This window comes from Poecile atricapillus, chromosome Z (genome assembly GCF_030490865.1).
Source record: "Poecile atricapillus isolate bPoeAtr1 chromosome Z, bPoeAtr1.hap1, whole genome shotgun sequence".
Taxonomy (NCBI): domain Eukaryota; kingdom Metazoa; phylum Chordata; class Aves; order Passeriformes; family Paridae; genus Poecile; species Poecile atricapillus.
The window spans coordinates 84,194,346-84,215,390 of NC_081289.1; the positions used below are offsets into that span (position 1 = coordinate 84,194,346).

The window sequence follows — 21,045 nt, forward strand, 5'->3', positions numbered from 1 at the left end:
GGAGAACCCCCGGAAACTGCAGGGAAGCTGCAAGCATGGCAAGTACTTTGTGATGTGGAAGTTGAGATTCCTCCTAACTCTCAACCCCCACTTTTTCTTTAACACTTCTGGCTGCATTTGCAACTCAGCCTATTTCCTTTCTTTTCTGTTTCACAGGAATGCCAAATGAACTGCACGATGGATGGATGGATGGATGGATGGATGGATGGATGGATGGATGGATGGATGGATTAGCCTGCACCAACCTTGAAATGTAAACAAGGAATTTTTTTGAGCAGTAGCATTATTATTGCAATAACTTGCTCTTGAATGAAATTTAAGGATTGTCCTTATGTCTAAATCCTTGAAGAAAAAGCACAGGGTGGTGATCTGTTTTGAGGCATAGAAAATTTGAACATCTACAGTAAAAATCTGTGTCTGATAAAAGCTTAATAGCTTCAGAAAGTCAGTAAATGTTTCAGCCTGAGTGTGGCATTCAAACAGAAAAAAATAAAAATGCTGCAAATTTTAATAATTAAATTAATATAAAATTATTTATGCTGAGTATACATTTAAGAAATTTATTTTAAAAGTAAATATGGTATGGAATATAATTTAGTTTGTGAGAAGCCACCTGCACCAATGACTAATTGCTCAGCAGCATGCATTAAGCTAATGACAAGAGTGAGTGGAACTAAATTTTCCCTACCTTAAGAATAACAATGAAGTTGATTAAGGGAATACTTACCCTGTTTGCAATTGTGGCATCCATCTGAACATGGTATGCAGTCTTCAGAGTCAGGATCTTCAACTTCACCTGTGTTTTGCAAACCATCAGTTTTGGGTTAATTCTTGATAATGCAACATTTGGAATCACTCAGCAAGATTCCTGGAAATAAACTTGACTCAAATTAAAAAAAGAGAAAGACTCATGGAAACTTGTTTTCTCATTTGTTTTTTGCATAACCCGTTCAATTTGAGTAAAATACTTTTACTTTACAATAACATGATACTAGAAGAGGATAAGAGCTGGAACTGAAAAGACCTCAGGGTCAGGTGTGACTGTGTATTTCAAAACATTTTTTAATATACTTAAGCAGATTTCTGTAATAAATTGAATAGAGCATTTGTTATCTCCTACTGAAAGATGCTTACCTTCTCTACAACTATGCTTCTGACACACATTTTGAGTAAGGTAGTAGCCTCTGACACATCTTTTGCAGTGGCTGGAGTTCAGGCACACCTCACAGTGGCCAGGGCAGGGCACACAGACATGCTCCAAGTGGTAGTGACCTGGAGGACAGTTGTCCCTGCATTCCCCATGATACAGGAAGCGTTCCACCCCTCTTCTGTCTGTGTGGCAAACAAATGGGAAAAAGCTGTCAGCCACAGAGGGCAGTTAGGGTATCAGAAGGATCCTTATGAAGTTCCAGTGCTGCAGTAGAGACACTGACTGCTAGATTTTACAGTTTTACACCAGATGAGATGTATAAAAGTTTCAGTACCTCAAACTTTTCACATTCCTGGAGATTTATAGCATATAAAATGTCATGCTAGCAATCAACTCTTTACATCCATCAATCTAATAAAAAAAAATCAAAATTTTTCCATCTCTGAATTCTCTTGCAGAGGGCAAACAAGTGTTTGTAACACATTGTACACGCAGATGTACAATTATTACTAGGAAAGCAAAGTGGCCTGCTTCACCTTTGGAAAGAGTCAATCTGTGTCCCTAGAAGATTAAACTGTAATCCTCATCTCAGTGGATTCATCTAGATTTGAATTTAAATAGCAGATGTGCAGCTATTAGCTATGAAAGCACAAGCAGTCTCTAATGTATGAGAACTGGGAGGTCACCTGCTCCAAATCCTTCTGAGTCAAGCCTGTGAAAACACATATAACTTCATGTGCCATGTGCTGCAACATGGGGAGTTTTCTAATCACTTACCCCACAGTATAAATTACACATATAACTGTGCTAAGTGTATTTCATTGCCTTAACTGGCAGAGCAAGGATTTGCTTACCAGAATTTATTTTTGAAAATGCAGAGAAAGCAGCTATAATAGGCAATAATGCTGCACCATAGCAGAAGCTGAATTTTATTTATTTTACTTTTCATGTGCAATTTTTTAATTTTTCTGCCTCCTAAGGGTGTGAGTTTCATCAGTGTCTTAATTTCTTGAGTCATAGAAATACAGAAATATATCTTGCTGTCCTCCATAAGGGAAAGACTTTGGGGAGCAATTATACAAACTTGCTCTCACAGTAGACCTGAAGTACCATTTGGAAACTTCATCTACTGAGTCACATTCCCCAAAGTGAGAAAGTCAATCTCATCATCAGTATGACTAATTAATGCAGCCATACTAGTCTTTGCTTGTAGTCTAGACACTTATTACTAAATAAAGTCTGTACCATTGCTGATTAAGACTGAAATGGAAGTAGCAGCTGAAATGAAAAGGCTGTGAATCCATTGTGAACCTCAGAAGATAGCTCATAAAAAATTACTCTTTATTATAAAGTAGATCTTACACACTCTTTTCCAAGACTGTGTTCAGACTAGTTGCACATACTTGCAGGTGATGGCCTCAGGTTTTTGCTCATCAGATGTTACAGGAAAATAAGAAATTATTTTTGAATCAGAATTTCAAAAGGAGAAGAGTGGCTTTTTGGAATTTCCACAAAATCAGCTACATTACCTTTCCTCTCAACCTAAGATCTATAAAAATGTGTGTTGGTGATAAGCTTCTCTTTGCAAACCCTGTTTGTTCAGCTGTAGGGACACAGTGGACTCCAGTGGAACCCACCATGCTTGTTTCTTAGCCTTTCCCAGAGAGATGCTTAGGAAAGCAGCCTGGCTCTCTGCCTGCTTAAGCAAACTGGCCCCATTTCAGTATAGCACATCCTGTGCAGTGGGTGGGGGAAGCATGTATGAAGCTTTCTTTTCCAGAAGCAGACTATGTAGGTTTTCTGTCCCCCCCTCCTTTTTTGTTTTTTCTTGTTTCTGTTTCTGTTAACATAACTCCTATTGAAAAAAACACCAAGGGAAATGCATTAAGTTGAAAGGACAATACAGAGCTGTGTTTTCATATACTTAAAAAAAAAAAGAAAATTGAGTTCCAATTCCCTTCAGAGTCACCAGAAGATTATGATGCAGATTGGTAGTAAAACCACTACTCATTTTATTGAATCTAACAACTGGCCCTGAGAGCTGAGGAAAAAGGGAATTTGGAGGCCAATGGAGGGGAAAAAGCTGGCAAAAGGAAATCTTACTTACCTGTTCCACAAGTGGTGCATTTATTAGGTTCGCTTCCACTGCAGTCTAGGCAGGTATGATGGCACAAGTGACACTGCTGTCTGAATTCAAACTTTCCTCTGGGGCATTGCATAACACAGCAGCCATCATCAAAGACTCTTTTAAAGAAGACAGAGGCATGATTACAAATATAGCTGCTACTTGTTCTTTAAATCTAAAGGAAACTAAAAAGAAACTCAATAAATTCTTCTCTCACTCTATTTACGAGCCTTTGAACTTCAAAACTTTGTTTTCCTGATCTTATTCATAGTATTTACTATGTGAAAAGTGTTTTGAATGTGAATCCTAGGCTTCAAAGATGATTTTTCTCTGAAATATTTTTCTTGGAAAAATTACCTTTTGGTTCTTTACCTAGATGTCCTTATATCACAATCTCTGACAATGGTCCCATGTGTCTGCTAAAAGGAAAGTAGTACTTTGTCTATGTCTGTGAAGGAATAACCCATCTGTTTTACTTTTAGGACCGCTTTTAAAAAGTACTATGGCTTCAGTAATACAACCTTGTACATGAAGTCAAACAGCTATCTGAATATTGGCCTTTAGGAGCTGTATTTTAGACTTACATGTTGTTGTGACTTAGGAATGGTAGTTACCAATTTAGTTTTCCCACTGAAGCACTCCAAACCATGCACAACTGCCTGTCCTCCCTCCCCTTCCTCTGCTGGGCATGGAGAGGAGAATTAGATGTACAAAATGTAAAGATCACAGACTGAGATAAGAGCAATTTACTGGAAACATCAAAGAAGTAAGAAAATGAGCAGTAACAGCAAGAATGTGAATTCCAAATCGTACAACAGCTGAACAATTCTCATGTTAGTGCTCACAAGTGCACCACAGGGAAGCCCTGACAACACCTGACTGCGCCATGCCAGAAAGAGACCCCTTCCCCCACCCCTGGAACTAGCAGTGAGGCAGTATAGAATAACTTCCAAGTCCTAGCCCTGCTTCTCCTGACTACTGTGAAAATGAACTCTATCCTGGCTGAAGCCAGGACATGATTCATCTCTGTATCATCCATCTCTTGCCCAGATCCCACACCTTCCAGTTACACACACACACACACACACGCACACACGTGCATACACAAACACAGGTGTGATTTCCATAGTCAGTGGCTGTCCCTCCAAGATGTCTGTTAAGTTCATTTAGTCCAGGACTGTGGGTTCCATCCATCCTAGAAATCTTTCAGGGCGGGAGGGCTGGTGTGTCAGCTGGTTGCTGCGTCAGGAGCTCACAACTGGTGTTCTTGGAACTGGCTGTACTCATTGTCCATGGTAGTTATGGAATACTCAGTGTGTCTGTAGTGTCATTCAGCAACAAATATTATACAATTCAACACTATAAACTGTTCTTACACAGGAAATCAAATCCCCTTGAGTAATGCATTGATTTTCCCTGGCCCTCTACTTCACCCACCAGTCCACCAGGTCCCACAGATGGGTTTACCTTTGCTTAAGGCAGGACTAATTCAGCCTGTCTTCTATAACATGCCTCATATGCACCACAGAGACTTTATTCCATTATGCATGGAATTAACCCAATACATGGGGTATTGTTTGGGCAGGGAAAGCTCAACTGGCAGAGCCTTGGGTGTTAATTAGCCATGTGGCCTTTGCTTTTTACGTGTGCTGCCAACTGGTCTTTTTCCATAGGTCCAACCACCTCCACAGGCAGCTTGCTACCATTCATTGAGTCAGTGTAAAGGCAGAGAGAGTGCTGGCCATTTCTGTGATTCAACAATATCTAAAGCCAGCTGGATTGCTTTCAGCTCTGCAATTTGAAATGATATCAAATATCAATATCTTCTGTGACTTGCTGTGTAGAGCTCCCTATAGCAGCTTTCCATTTTCAATGTCTGCCTGCAGTGTGGCAGGAACCATGAGTAGAGAGAGAATATTACTTTTCATTTTCTTTCAGCCAATTATATGGTGGGAAATCTTCAACCTGTCACTTCCTCCTCCTCTGATGATGATGATGATGATGAAGTTTTCATCTTTGGGCCAGTTCACAATGGCTTCCAAGATCCCTGGGCAATTGTGGTTTCCCATTTGCGCTCACTGTGTGATTGGTACAATCCACCTGTTGCGTGTAGCATCAGTGGATGCATGGAAGGGACTTCCTCTTTGGACATCCAGCCATTTGCTGACAGTCAGAGTGCCAAGAGGAGCTGTGCTTTGGCGCCAGACACTTCTAAAACAGCTCAAACTCCTTCATAAGCTGTCAGTATGTCCTTTTCAGCTGGGGTGCAGCAGGCTTCAGATCCATTGCGTCCCCGACTCCAGAACCCCAGTTGTCTCCTCCGAAGCTGTTTGCCAGAGTCCAGGGATGACCATTCTTCCTGGCTACAGTGTGGAGCACACTTTTACAACCTGTTCTGTCCTGACTGGCTCAGGGGCCTCTGCATGAACAATCTCTTGTTTAATTTGCTCAAAAGCTTGTAGCTGTTCAGGACCCCTCTAAAATCATTCTTCTTTCCTGTTGCATGATAGAGAGGATTTACAGTCTGACTGTAATCTGGAATATGTCTACTCCAAAACCTCACAGACTTGGGGGAAGCTCATGGGGTTTTCTTGCTGTTTTGTATGAACATAGTTGCTATTTTGTTGATCACATCCATTTGAACCTGACAATGTCCCTCTCATCATTTGGCTCCTAAAAATTGAATTTCTTGGGACTTCCCTTTGCCTTAGCTTGTTTTAAGGTAAAACCTTTGGGATGATCTGAACTATCTTCTCTCAGTTCTCTAATTTTCTTCTGCTGTGTTTCCCCCCAAATAACAATGATATCAATGTATTGCAATTGTTGTGGAATCTCTGTCTTTTCTAGTGCAGTTTGAGTCAACCCATGGCAAGCTGTGACTGTGTTTTCACCCTTGGGGCGAGCATCTCCAGGTGTACCAAATGCCCCTCCAGCAAACTGTGGCCTGCACTCTGCTGCTGAAGGAAAGGAGAAAACCACCTTTTTAATATTGATGGTGGCAGCACGCTGCTGCCTCGGACTCCAGTTTGTACTGAAGTTCCAGCATGTCCGGCAGAGCAGTGCTCAGTGGTGGTGTGACTTCCTTCAGGCCATGACAGTCTGTTGTCAAACTCCACTCTCCACTGGACTTACACACTGGCCACACAGGGCCATTAAAGAGTGAGTGAGTCTTGCTGGCCACTCCCCAGCTCTCCAGTTCAGGAATCACCTCATGGATGGGGGTCACAAAGTCCTGGCTGGCGTGCTGTTATCGATGGTGGCTGCTGTGGTAGTGATGTTTTTATACTACCTCCAACAGTCCCATGGCAGAAGGGTCCTCTGAGAGATCAGGCAAGGTGTGCAGCTCTTTAACTTCCTCTGCCTCATCATCATCTATCCCAAAAGCCCAGCAATGACTTTTGGGACCTTGAAATACTCTCCCCTGAGGTAACCTCTGCCAAGAGTGCACAGGGTCTCTGGGCCAGTCACAATGGGGTGTTTTTGCCATTCATTCCCTGTCAGGTTCACTTCAGCTTCCACAACAGTCATGTGTTGGGATCCCCCTGTCACCCCAGAAACAGAGATGGATTCTGCCCCTATATATCTTGATGGCATCAGAGTACATCGTGTGCTCTGGGGTCAAGTAAAACCTTACACTCTCATGGGTCTGATATGCCAGGCCATGGGATGCACACAGTCCAATAGATCTGATTGTCCACTTCCTGCCCCTGGCTGGAGGCAGAGCCCCTGCAGACCTGGTCCTAGTACTCATTACTTGCTTCTTGTAAATATGAACTGGAGAACTTCAAGAGGATTGGAAGTAACATCAGCTCTCCTGTTCTGTCTGAGTACTTGTCCAGTGGAAACCGGAGTGGCATTTATCCTTGAAGAATTTCCTGTGATGGTTGTTCTTCCTCTCAGCTCAGGTATCCGTGTTGCCAGGGCAGAGGTAGGTTTTCCATCCCACTTCCTCATGTCTTCTCTGTAGTCACACAGGAAAAAAACCAGGTTACTTCGCTGTGTGTACTGTCTCCTCCATGCAGTGGGGTACTTGCTTCCAGTAGCACAGACTCTGGTCTGTGTTGGTGGGGCACAGCACTCTTTCTCGAGACTTTCAAATCTGTCCAAAGTCCTGAACAATCTTTTCACAAGGCCCTGCCTCCTCTTCATTGATCAGGGAGCAAACTGAATTGGTCTTTGATTTCTACTTCTATATAGTATAGGGGCAGCTGCTACCTGCATGTGTTGTTCCTCTGTTTCAGCTGCAATTTGAGTGGCCATGGTGCTGGTTGGTTTGATTTCCTTCTCCTTTCCCTGAGGGCATTGTCTAGAGTTGACCTGTGACCAGTAAAGAGCAGCCAGGGTCCAGCACACTGCAATAAGTTGCTCATCTATGAGTTGCCGCAGCATTTTCCTTGCAGGTACTTTGTCACTTTATTAGGGTCCTGTAGTCATTCAGGGGTGAGCTTCCAAACCACTAGAGCAGAGGATTTCCCCCCAGATAGTGCCATTTTCTCCAATATTCTATGCCACTCAAATCTACCACACTCAGGGCAGATCTTTGAATGACCTTCCCAGAAATCTCCTTCTTGACCCTTAGCGTGGTACAGACCGCACCAAGGAGACGTACAGGACACAGCTATAAGGACATGCATTCTTTAATATCCAAAGGAAATAAAAAATTCTCACAACCTGTCTGAAGGAGAAATGGGGGGTGAAAAGATGGGGAAAATCATCCACTCGTTCTCCCACAGGCTGGGCAGGATTATTAATGTATTCCCAAAAGTAATGCCTGAGATAAGGGCAACATTGGATACACATCCCAGACATCCCTCACTTCCCTTGATCTTATTATATCATAAGCTGCTATCACACAGTACACCAAGAGAGCAATCCTGATCCTCCTCCCTGCTCTGAAGCAGAACAGAGCATTTACAGAAGCTGAAACTTACATTCTAAAACATAACATACAGAGCATATATGGAGGCACACACAGGGTCAGGTACCGCATCCACAAATTATACAAATGCTTATCTCAACCCTTCATGCCCCACACTGGGTGCCAAACAAGACTGTTGTGGTTTAGCAGTGGAATTCCCCAATTTTGTGATCCCACCAAAACACTGCAAACCACACGCTTCTTACTCTTTCTCCCATCTGTGTCCCCTGAGGTGGGATGGAGAGGAGAATTAGAGGCAGGAAAGATAAAGAACATGGGTTGAAATAAGAAGAGTTTACTGGGAACAGCAATGAAAAAAGAAAATGAAGAGACAGTATCAGCAAGAATGCCAATAGCAGAGTGTGCAGCAGAAGAATGATTCACATGCCAGCACTCACCTCTTTACCATGGAACACCCAACAATACCTGAGCATGCCATGGTCACATCTATGACTGTAAAGGGATCCTTTCCCCCACCCCTGGAAATAAGATCAGGTAGCATAGAATAACCTCCCAGCCCTAGCCATGCCCCTCCTGTCTACTGCAAAAATTAACTCCATCCTGGCTGGAACCAGGACATATGTTGTCTATAAGTACATAGGAGTCAGGCTGCTGAATTATCTCCTTTTGCTGGATAATTAAGCATTTGCTTAAAGAATCCTTTTATGTGATGAAAATTTATGGTCCATTTTTCACTGGTGCTTAATGTCTACTGTTTTAATCTGCTTGGGAGAAAAATAGAAATGCATCAATTCATGCATCATTTATAGACTACTAAAAGAACGTAAAACAAGTTGGCTAGATTTCAACTGTGTTTTCCCTCCTAAGAAAATTAGAAAGGAAAGACTGTAATCTTCTACACTTAACTCCTTTGACCACTTTGCTATCTGAGGATTTGGGATTCAGTTTCTAGAGAAGCTGAGCACCATTTTGGCCATTAGTACAGACTTTGAGTACACCTAAACAACAAAAGGCTTTCCATAATATTAAGACAGTGTATATTTTCTTGAAGACAGCCAATTGCATTATTTAATATCTGCAATATGTCCTCATAAATTTCGGCTGCTATGATCATTTTCAGATTTATTCTGAAAGAGAAGGAGAAATGTGACAGAAGTACTGAAAGTAGCTGGACTGTGCTTATATGGCATGCAAATATTACTGAGTTTAGCTACATGTGCTAGCTCTAATGATAGCCATTCTTACAAGCAGCTCTCAATGTGGTAAAGTACATTTTTTCTTGCTTTTTTTTATGTTGCCCCTAATGGGAAACACCTGGTCAGATCTTGGCACTATAGACTGTCCCATTTAATATGACTTTTCCTAGCCACTCTCATAATGCACAGAAGGGTCTCAGAAATTTTATTCTGAAATTCAGAAACTTTTTTTAGAAACCAAAATTCAGAATTTTTTAGAGAATTTATCATGGTGGTTAGAACAGCATCCTTACAAAAGACCTCATTACTGCCAGCACCTTGGTAATTCAGCATAATGGTGTTTGGTTCTTTCTTTGTATGTACAGCTCACAATGTAAGCTTATGAGGAAGGAACAGACAGTCTAATTTAAATTACATTGTGAATGGGAAAAATCCATTCCACAATCCAAAAGTCTGCCCAGATTTCCTCTTCTCTCATTTCTGATGTAACAGAATTTAATAATGCTTCCTCACCTATAAAATTGATTGGATTCTATTGCTCCTGGTATGCCTTTCATTGGCATAGTCATATAATAGATATTTTCAGGGCAAACTGCAGAATTGCTTTGGGATTTTCTTTCCTTGCCTTAGAGGATCTGATCCTGTTTTCATACCAGTGGAAATGTCAGCTGGCTGCAACAAAATCCAGTGCAACAGAACCAGAGTTACTTGTGTGAGAATACAGCTATGGGTAGGTATGTGTCCAAAACCAGTAGTCTCCTGGAATAGGTGTGACATGACCTAAACATAAACCTCTGATTTGCAAAGTCCTGTGCAAAAGCTTCTCTCTAGTTCTGTTCAACCCTCATGGCAGGTTAGAAATGTTGGCCTAACCCATAACACCTCAGTTAAGGAATGATGTTTAGGTGCTATGAATATCTCCCAAAATAAGCCTCAGTATCCATACTCATGCCTTGAGCCAATCCTCTAGATGCCCTAGATTCTTGAAGTTAAAATTGTAAGTTTTGATGTCAGCAATTATGATTTAGAAAGGATGACAATGAATGAAAGTCCATTTTACATATAAAAAGGAATTTTTCTTTATCTGTGGGAATCATGCTAAACAGTAACTGCTCATGTAGCCTGTCATTTTATTTTTGTAAAAATTGTTTTCTCAAGTCCCCTGTGTTTTTTTTACTGTAGACACTTCTTGCTTCTGTAGTCTCTGCTAAGCACAACACAGCCACTTCTCCAGATGATGAGATCTTTGTACTGCACTGTGCTAGGAGACAATTACCTTGTGAGTGGGCAGCTGATGCAGTTGTCTGACTCAGGTCCAATGCATTTCTGACAGGATATTTCACACAACTGGCATTCTTGGGAATCATCAAGATATTCCCCTGGTAGAAAAAAAAAAAAATTGTCTATTTCAGATCAATCTTCTTACAATTAAAAAAACAAACAAAAAACAAAAAACAAAAACCCAACCAAAAAAGTAGAAAAAAGATAAAAAAGCACCACCAAACTTTCCAGGTTGGAAAACATAATGATGAAGAGGAATTGGATCTATTTTTAACTACTGAAAAGAGCACTTTTCCCTCTGGCATCAGGAAAAGAACTACTGGGTCCCTTGGAGAACCAGGATAATCAGACCTGTTTGTTTATTAATTTTTCTTTTCTCTGTGAATTTGAAAAAGAGTTTTGGGTGGGTTTTTTTTTTGTTTTTGTGAATTTATTTTGCATCAGTTGAAGTAATGAGAGTCCTAAGTTTCATGAGTTACATCAAAATTAGTGCTGCTGAGGAGTATTCATTATGTAATGTCTTTTGAGCTCGATTGCAAGCTGCAGCATAAAGGGTTTGCTGTCATGGGTGTGGATATGAGGAAATGGACTTTAGCAAACTTCCATCAACATGAGACCCATTGGTGCTTCCCAAACCTCTAACTATAGTATATTTTGTCTCCCTCCCAGGCTGCTGATGAAAGACTACCTTCCTAAAACACCTAGGTTTTCATTTTGGCTGAATTGAAATTTGGTACAAAGGTGCATGTTTGGACTTGAAAAAAAAATAAATTGTATTATATGGATTTCTACGTTAAAACTGAGATAAAGATATAAACATTTCCAGATCATGAATACACTAGTACTGCTATGCTGCTGAAGTGCAAAGTCTGCCTCTTTTTTTTACTGAATATTAGTTAAAACACTGGTACGAACTGGTAAGCTGCATGCCTAATAACCCTTAGGGCAGAGATTTGCTGTGTGCAGCATCATTTAGGTGCAATAAATTGATTTATCACAGAATTTTATAAAGCTCAAGATTGGGTCTTTTATGTCAGTTTGTTTTGGGAAAATTTATTACTGAATCTATATATTTAAGTAATTGGCTGCTCCTTCATTCTTGAGTAATGGAAGAGGTTGAGCAAGAAGTCTTATATAACACAATAAACCTGCAGTTTCTATGGGTACTTCAATATCAAGCAACTCTTCCCACTTGCATTGATACTGGAAAATCTGGAAAATGTAATGAACTTTAGGCATCAAAACACAAATATGGAATGACTCGGGTTTGGTTCTCACTTGCAGTAAGTTCCTTACATTTGAAGAGCAAAGGCACTGTACAAGCAACCACTTACATCAATTTAAAGCAATTATAGGGAGGAAAAATTTTCCAGAACACTTAAAAATTATCTTTTCTGTCTGTTGTATTTTTAACAGTTGTGGTTTCACATATTAAACAGTATTAAAAAATTTATAATAGTTTATAAAATTTTATAATAGTTGAAACCTCTAGTATGAGATATGAGCTAGGATTGTACTTCACACTAAGGGGATGGGAACAGTATAGTTATAAAGGCAAACTTATTGGAACATCTAGGCAGCTCTGGGTGAAACCTGGGGTACCCAAAATATAGGCAGAGATTTAATATTTATTTTGTAATTATTTGTGCATCTTCTAGAGAGAGGGTAAAGGTAAAAGACAAGCCAAATGCCAGTGACAGAACCACATAAACCATGAAGACAATGCTCCTCAGAGGTTGTTCTGGGACCAGTTCTAACTGGGAAAAAGTTTAGACTGGGAGAAAATGAAGAGTCTCCTGATGAAATCAGGGAAACAAAAATCTGTGAATGCATACACATTCACACATTTTTACAGTTCTCATTATCCAAAGAGCAATTTGTATAGATCCAAAGCTGTATCTCTATATATATGTATGTATCTATTTCCATGCATTTATGTAATCCCTTGCATGCCCATAAAGGCCAAACCTTGAACGGTGTAAACTGACACCATGGAACGGGTGCAGCATTTCTGAACTGCAACACTGCATTTTTATGAGTAATTACTTTGTAACAGACTAAAACTGAAAACATTAGAAAAGCTGTTTGACATATAATTTTAAGTAGGATTCTAAATTTTTCAAGATGTTACTCAGATAACAAGTATCGTTATCAATGCAACTATAAGTTGTATTGATGCATATCTATCATAATACCAAATATTAATAATTTCACCTTCTAGAAAAAAATAATGTGGACTTCAGGCCATTGACAGATTTGGTTAATGTAAGCCTTTTGAGCCTTTTTCCTATGTATCCAGAGGACGTAACATGGAATCCCACATTCTTATATGCTTTATGAGATTTTAATATATAATTTTGTCATGGTTTAGGAATACTACTCCCCACTTCTGCGACCCCACTGAGACTCACCTAAACCAGATGTCACTGGATTGCTTCCCTTCCCCCACTCTTTCCCCCCCACCTTTCCTGTCTGGGGAGGGAGTTGAAAATTAGAGGCACAAAAAGGTGAAAATCACAGGTTGAGATACAAACAATTTACTGGAAACACCAATGAGATAATAAAACAATAACAGCTATGATGTTAATAAAAAAAAAGTTGAAATTATTTACATGGAAAATAAAACAATACTGGACTGTTTTTCCCTCAACCCTTTCTCTCACCACTGGAAAGAGACAGCAAGTCCCTTTGCTTGTCCCTTGAAAGTGAAGTGAGATAATATCCAATAACATAAGGGTCTGGCCATGCCCCCTCCCAGGTGGTATAAAAAATTAACTTTGTCCTGGCTGAAACCAGGACAATTTATATAGATATACATACCCTCCCCCCCCCCCCCTTACATAATTGGACAATAGTATAACCATGAAAAAATGCAGAATCAGAAAACACTTCCTGTTGCAGGTCTGATGCTTGAGTGTTTTATTCTATTTGGTTTACATCACTGGGAAATCTGTCAGGGTGAATTTATTACGTAATTGCTTCTCTGATGTTGTTTTGTGATGCATATTAGAAAACTTATCTATTTCTCCTTTACTTTGTTTGCTTACATTACCTGTATGCTTATCTTGTGTGCCTATCCACTGGACCTAAGCTACTAATTCACAGACCCCAGCTATGCATTCACACATAGCAGAAATACTTAGTTTTTAAAGGTTTTAGTTATTTCTCTGTTATGCCTTTCATTGGAGGTGGCATAATTTGTTTCAGCTGTGCTTGGAATAGTGCCAGGAAGACCAGTTCTGTGGCTCTGAACTGAAGCATTTTATTGAATACTATTATGAGAATGTGCACCAGAAAATACTTACATGTTTGGCCCTCTGAATTGCAAATCACATATAGAACTGTAGATACAATATGTTAACAAAATAGTTTTTGGTGGGTATTCAAAGAGTTGACATTGAACTTCAAAAAAGAAGACTTTTAAACTATTCCACAGGGCAGTTTTGCCAGAGTCCATCTGCCAGAATTCCTTGTGAGCAAAGTATTTCTCTACAAATCTCGCTAGATAAATACAGGCTGCCAAAGCCTCAATCCTTTTCTTATTTTCTGTAATTGAAATCTTTATCTGTTTAACATACTTTTAATAGAGGAATACTCTCAGCAATGTGTCTTCACGTAGCTTTCAATCAGGCAATGATCACCAGTTACTTTGGATCATCTCATATTTATCATTCATTATCATGTTAGTTCTGCTATGTTGTTACCTTGTTTAAAAACATTTGCCACTTTGTTGAAAACAAAAGGACATATTGTAGGAATAACAATACCTTAACATACTTGATCCCTCATAATAGGAAGATTTTAATATATTATTTTTGTGTCCATAATTAGAAATATTTAACTCCATATTTGGGCTACACCAGGTTTCATGTTGTGCCTTTAACTCCATACAAAATCCCTGACCTTAATTAGGGAACTAAAGCTCAGTTCCTATCAGTTCATATGATGCATTTTAAAGTGAGGTAAGAACTATTCTTTCCATTAAGGAAGTAGAAACCTGAGTTACAATAATATAATCAAATTAGTTTACAACAGCAAACTAGAACCTGTCTCTCCTGAGTCCCAGCCTGGAGCATTTGTCATAGTTGCCAAGTCATTCCATGTCTTTGCAGAAGCAGCATCAGTGTACCTTTACCTTGTCACGCACTCTCTCTTGCTTTCCAAAGCCATTTGGGAGATCAGTTAGATGAGGATGTGAATATCCTTGTCAGTTATGCATGGAGGTGCAGACCTCCATGTGCTGCCTGTCATAAATCCTTTTCTCTTGTACTCCCGCCATGAGACTTAGTCACTGCAAGTCATGTTATTTCCCCACTTTGTTTGATAGAAACACCACTTCATCTAATTTAAAATGCTCTTTATTGTCTATAACATTGCCACAATGGTTTTTCCTTAAATTTTTCATGGAAATATGGATATGGATTTCACACTTGGATTCTTTGTATGTAATCTTATGGGTTATAAAGGTTTGACAAAGCAGATAAATGAAAACTGCTCAGAATTGCTTTACATCCATCAGCTGGGAGAACTGAAATAAGTTGGTCTTAGGGTGCTCTCTGCTTTTTCTCATGTTTGGCTGTGATACATTTTATTTTGTCTGGCTTGTGGGATCAGCTCCCTGAATTCTTGGAAGAAACATTTATAAAACTTAAGCAGATAACTAAAACTAACTTGCATATAAAAATCCATGCAAATTCACTCTGAAGGTTCTTTTTAAAGTTACTCCTCTGCTTAGCCCAGGGTCTCAGTGTTTGATAGATTACAACGCCCTGAAAGAAAACTTGCCATAATGTCCATGTTGTAACATTTTCAAGATGAAGACATTTCCTTTGCCCTCAGATTTGGCAATTGTACAAAACTTGCATCTGGTTTCCAATTATTTGTCTAGCTTTGGTTTTAGGGCTCCTGCTAGTTACACAATGTCCAAATTTCTGTCTCCCTATTCGGATGTGCAGAAGGGACAAAACTTTTGGGTATTATGATTTGAGATGATGAGGTTTCAGGCTTGGAAGTCTTCTTTTCAAAAGCGCTCTAGACAATGACAAATGAGAAGGCTGAAAATAGGATATTGATTCCTAAGTCACTAAATCTCCCCCTTGTGCCAAGGGGCAAAGCAGAACCTTGAAAAAGATTGAACATCTATTCCCTGAATAGCTGTGTGCTGAGTGTGATATAATGATTTTAGGATGAAAGGCCCCTTTGTTGCAGGATTAGGTGAGATCACACAGAGAGACTGAGGTCAGCTGTAATCATGACAGTCAGGAGTGAGGAAATTGCCTTTATCAGTCTCCACTGTCTTACACGGGCCTCTATGCTTTTCCCTGCAGAATAAAAACATTCACATTAGCCAAAGCTGCCTTATTTATTTCTAGCACAAAGGGATTTTCTCTTCCCTTTACAAGATGTACTTCTCTCCCCATTTCTACATGGTATTAATACAATTGTTGTTAGAAACCCATGTAAGAGCCAGAGCCCTCAGCAGTACTTAGTGGGCATAAACAGACCCCAGAAAGATGGGTTCATGATTTCTCTTCTTGACTGTGTAAGCACCTAAATCAGAGTCTGGCAAGGTGTTCTGCTGCTCACCTATCGCCTGAAATTCACCTTCCCTGAAAGGGGGAAGGGAAATGGAACAATCTCCATAGATCTGTATCAATAAAGCTTTGGTCTGTACCCTTCTCACTTGTTGAAGTACAGAGAAATACCATAGCACTCTCAAAATTTTGGACTCACAATGGAAAAAAAAAATATGCTCAGCCCCTCCATTCTTGAGTTTTGCAGCAGGAAATTTTCCTGTTAATTTTTTTCAAGCTTCCCATTCTTCATAAAAATCAGTAGCTGAGAATCTTCTAAAGGGCAGTGGAACAGAAACACTTGAACCTGACTGAAAATTATCACACAGTACTGATAGTACTGCTTTGGAAAGCTAGGTAGTTGCTTGTGAAATACAAAAACCAAATGCAGTATGCTTTGAGTAAAGCTGATGTTATTAGCACATGGAGCCCATTAGAGATAGAATCTTTCAGTGCCAGAGGAAAACACACATCAGAGGCAACCAAAGTAACAACAGTGTGTCTCTCTCCTCCATTATAAAGCAAGGAGTATGTACTTTGTATACACAGAACCTTCCCTGACTGCTGCAGGATTTCTGCAGTCTGATTTGAATAGGCATAAACCTGAAGTGGGAAGAGCTGGATGTTTCAGAGCAGTATTTCAGTGGTGTCATCCATCTTAAGCTGAGAAACTCCTGCACGGGCTGCTCATACTGGACATCTTCAACTTAATCAGGCTATGAACAGAGATCTGCTGATAACTGGGCAGATTTCAGCAGGCCAACTATTGTCCCAAGATGTAACAACATAGATTTGTCCTATTAATTAAATGCAATTCTTGTTTAATTTGCAGAGATGAAGGAATATTAAAGCCTGAAAGAAACTTTCCATAAAGATACAAGTACATCCTTGGAATTAAGGAGCAGATGAAATGAAATCTTTTAATGAGTGGTATAAAACTCTATATTTTATTCCCATCTGTAACTGTTCAGCCTCCTCAATACACTTACACTGGTGATCTTCCCTTGCTTGAAATCTTCCCTGGTTCCTGGTCTCTGCTATAAGCACTTCTGGAAATTTTATTTTTATGAATGCAGAATACATTCTCTTCAACAATTATGTATTCCATGTTGATGATACAGCTCTTCTAACTCTGACAGAACTGCAGAGAGGTTTTGTTTAGCCCTGGGAACTAATTTTGAACCCGCCTTTCAGCCTTGAAAGTGTTCAGAGAAGCTGTGTTAAAGGCAGACATAGCAAGACCAATATTTACTCAACTTCATTTTGGTATGGCCTTGCTGTTGTAGTAAGAAAAGGGGCTACTCTATTTGGGAATGAATATTTGAGTTATTTTTGTATTTTTATCCAGTGGCATTGCACAGAATGGTCCATTAGCATAATCATGAGCATGACAGCTGACAGCAACTTGATCTGTGGGGACTGGCAATCAGAAGCTATACATTCCTTCCAACCCACATCTCAAAGAACATCTGCAGGCATCAAGAGAAGGGCAGTGGGCAGGCCAAGGACAATTGTAAATGAAAAAGTTATGCAGTATTATCTGAATTATAATTAAATCACATTAGTCATGCTCCAGTAAACATTCAGTGTTACTGTTGAATTTGCATGATAGAACCATTAATTCTCCCAGGGTAAACAAGTTTTTACTGCTCATCAGTGTTCTGGCCTCTCACCACCAGGCTGATTGGAAAAATGGGTACTTAATCACCTCATTGCTCTCTACTGTGTTTTCTGATGGCTGAGTGGTTTTTGCTTTGAAAAGTGTTGCTGGTTTCCCAGAAGGCCTTCAACAAATCCATCCCCCAAACATTCAGAAAAACCAATAGATGATTGTAAAAGGGTCATTCTTCTAAGCTTCCCTGGTCATCTTTGGCAGCAAATACATGACTTGCTCATGTATTTGCTGCCAAAACCCAACAAAGACCAGCCTTTGGTGCAGCACAAAGAGTCTGCATTTGTTGCTCATTGAAATTATTTTTTAAAAATACTCAGAACTTCCTCTCCATAATATGTTTCCCTTTGACTACAACTCCCATTCTGGAAGTGAAAATTGTCTCCGTTTCTATGCGTAAACTCTGCTTTTTAATCCAAAAAGGAAGTCCTTCAGGATAATTTCAAGCATAGCTCGAGTATTAAACATTATGGTGTTATATGCTACACTTGTACAGCAGGTGAACATTACTGCAGTCTCTTTGGCTTTATCCTGAGGATTTCAGAACAATTTTCCTAGTAAGACTTTATATTTCTGTGCTCTGAGAAATCACAGAATGCCCAAGGCCTTTGATAGGTCCAAACCCTCCTTGCTCATTGGTGTGGAACCAGTGATGGAAATGTGAGTGCTGGCTGTACTTCCACTGGTTGGATGCTATACTAAGAGCCCTTGTTTGTTCTTAGGGACACTACACTCACAACTCTTTAATTCTTGCTAATGTGGAGGATTTAAGACCCAACATCATGACAGGTGGAAGTAAATAATCAAATAATCATCTATTTCAATAAAAAATAGAAATCTCACAAATTAGTTTAAGTAAGATATATAATTAAAATGATGTTAAACAGATATGTTTTTTTTCCCTAGTAAAGAAAATGCTCATCAAAAATATATTTTCAACCCTTTTTTTTCACTGATTGAAATTCTCTATTCTGAAAAAGAAAAGAAAAAGGTCAAGCAAGTTGTTGTGCATCAGTTTTCTTTTGATGAAAACTTGATTAGAGTTTTTATTTGAATGCTGTAAAACTTTTTTAATGCTTGCTTTAAATATCTTGCACAAGCATCTAATGGCGAAACTTTTCTTGGTTCATTCTGTACCAACGACAGCACAATGGCATATCCAGTATAAATATAAGACATGGTAATGGATCATAGACAAATTAAAAGCTTTGACTCATACAAGCAATCTCTTATATGTCTTTACAGGAATCTTGAATTTATAATAGGCCTTCTTACAACCATTTAGTTCATTAAATATATTCTTTAAAAAGTAACAGATGGCTATTAAGAAAATTAACTTGGTCATCAACAGTTGTAACTTGCATTTAGTGATGGGTGAAATTGCTGTAGATAGCTCTAGTGCAGAAGCATGTGGGTTTACTCATATCTCTGTCAAACCTTTTCTGGTCTGACATTGTGGCATGAGCAGCTATTACACAATAGATTCAGTTGCAAGGAATTTGACATGACATTGGAAAGCTGCAATCATAACAGACACTGGGGTAGTGTGTTAGGTCTCACAGGGAAAACTTTACTAGAAAATAGTGTGCTTCACACAGGGGAAGTTTGCAAAGCCTCCCCAGGAAGAGTCAGGGAGTGCCAGTGGGTACAAGTGGGCATGGGTAGGCAGGGGCTAAGCCAAATGTCTGGTCAGAAGTGTAAGATTTCCACTGACCTCCTCTGGCATCTGATCCTGAGGTGAAGAGCTACAGCTAAAAAAAGGGAGTAAGGCTGGAACTCCATTGCAGAAAAAGAAACACAAAATGACACCCCCACACAACAGGCTTCTGAAGGATGTTCTGCAGGTCTGGGGAATGGTAAACTTTTTTTAGCGTCTATGACTACTGTTTTTTGTTGTTTTTGTGACCACAGTTGTCTTTACTTAAAAACTTTGGGACTTCTAGTGAAGAAAAGGCCTAGATGTGTATCCAGTTTGCATTTAAATCAAGGGTTCTCCTAGACAAATATGATCTGGGAAATACAATGTTCTAATGATAATGGCATCTTCAATTCATCATTGCTTTTTGACTTGTGGTATAAATAAAATTAAATTAATGATGCCATACACAGTCTTTCCTGACATAGAGAAAATCATCATTTTGTTCATACATAGTAGCTTCTGATCTTTCTGAAATGGTCTGTATCCTTTCTGCGCATCATCAACAGTGTCAAATACTGAACACACCAGACTACCCTCGGTGTTGAATCAGAGCAGGAGGAGCAGTCACCTAAGAAAACTCTCAGCTGGGAACAAACTAGCTTCTTTCAATTGCAATCCTGTTGCTGCAGTGATCCTGTAGTACAAGTACTAGGGATAAGCTGCTTACAAATTTTCCGTGTCTCTCACAACAGATATTAAAGCATAACAAACAAAGATGATCAAAGAGTTTGAGCTGACACCAGAAAATTCCCGTTTTCAGCCTAAAACACAGATTTATCCTTACTTGTCTGCTCATTTGGAAGATGAAGGTGATGCAGGAGATGAAAAAAGCAGTTCTTCACACAACACTGTAGGCAACCTTTTTTCAGGTGTGGTCTCACCAAACTACTGCTAAGAATGTGTCCTCCCACATATGTATGCTTCTGGGGATTGACAGGGAAACTGTGGGAATGATGACTAACTCTTTGTTTTGAAACCAGGTCAAAAGAGGTCAGCAACAATGAGATGTCTAAGGCCAAAGAGTGGTGGGATTTTTTGCAGAAAATTCTTCACATGGCCTCAAGTGTGCTTAAAATGCCATCTGAACACACAGCCCCTTGGACAAACTGGATAAACTGCCATTTTGGTCTCCTCTCAGGCCATGGGACTAAGTGGTAAATGAACAGAAGGAGCCAGAAGGAGCTCATCCTGCAGAGGTCACACAGGAGGCTGCATGGAGCCCTTTAGGCCTGGCAAGGACAGCTTGAGGGGCAGTGATCTGTGGCTGTGATCTGAGCTGCACCACAGGCAAGCATGCAGACAGACACTGGCACCACACAAGTGGCCACTCAGTACGACTGCAAAGATGAGAACTTCCTTCTTAGCTGCCTAAGCCAATAGGTAGTTACAAATTTTGCTTTTTAATCCTGAACACACCACAGACTAGATCCATCACAGACTCTTAAAGATCACAGGAAGTCAACATTGTTG

At 39.7% G+C, this 21,045-nt stretch overlaps 1 protein-coding gene across 1 annotated transcript in view; it reads right to left on the reverse strand.

Annotated features, from left to right (window-relative positions):
- The window catches only part of PCSK5 (proprotein convertase subtilisin/kexin type 5), a 229,289-nt gene that overhangs the window by 34,511 nt on the left and 173,733 nt on the right, over nt 1-21,045 (reverse strand). The window contains exons 21-24 of the mRNA XM_058864245.1: nt 10,627-10,729; nt 3,258-3,394; nt 1,135-1,332; nt 728-796 (exon numbers count right to left, since the gene is read on the reverse strand). Coding sequence (XP_058720228.1) covers nt 728-796; nt 1,135-1,332; nt 3,258-3,394; nt 10,627-10,729 — 507 coding nt within the window. The remainder of the gene's footprint in view (nt 1-727; nt 797-1,134; nt 1,333-3,257; nt 3,395-10,626; nt 10,730-21,045) is intronic.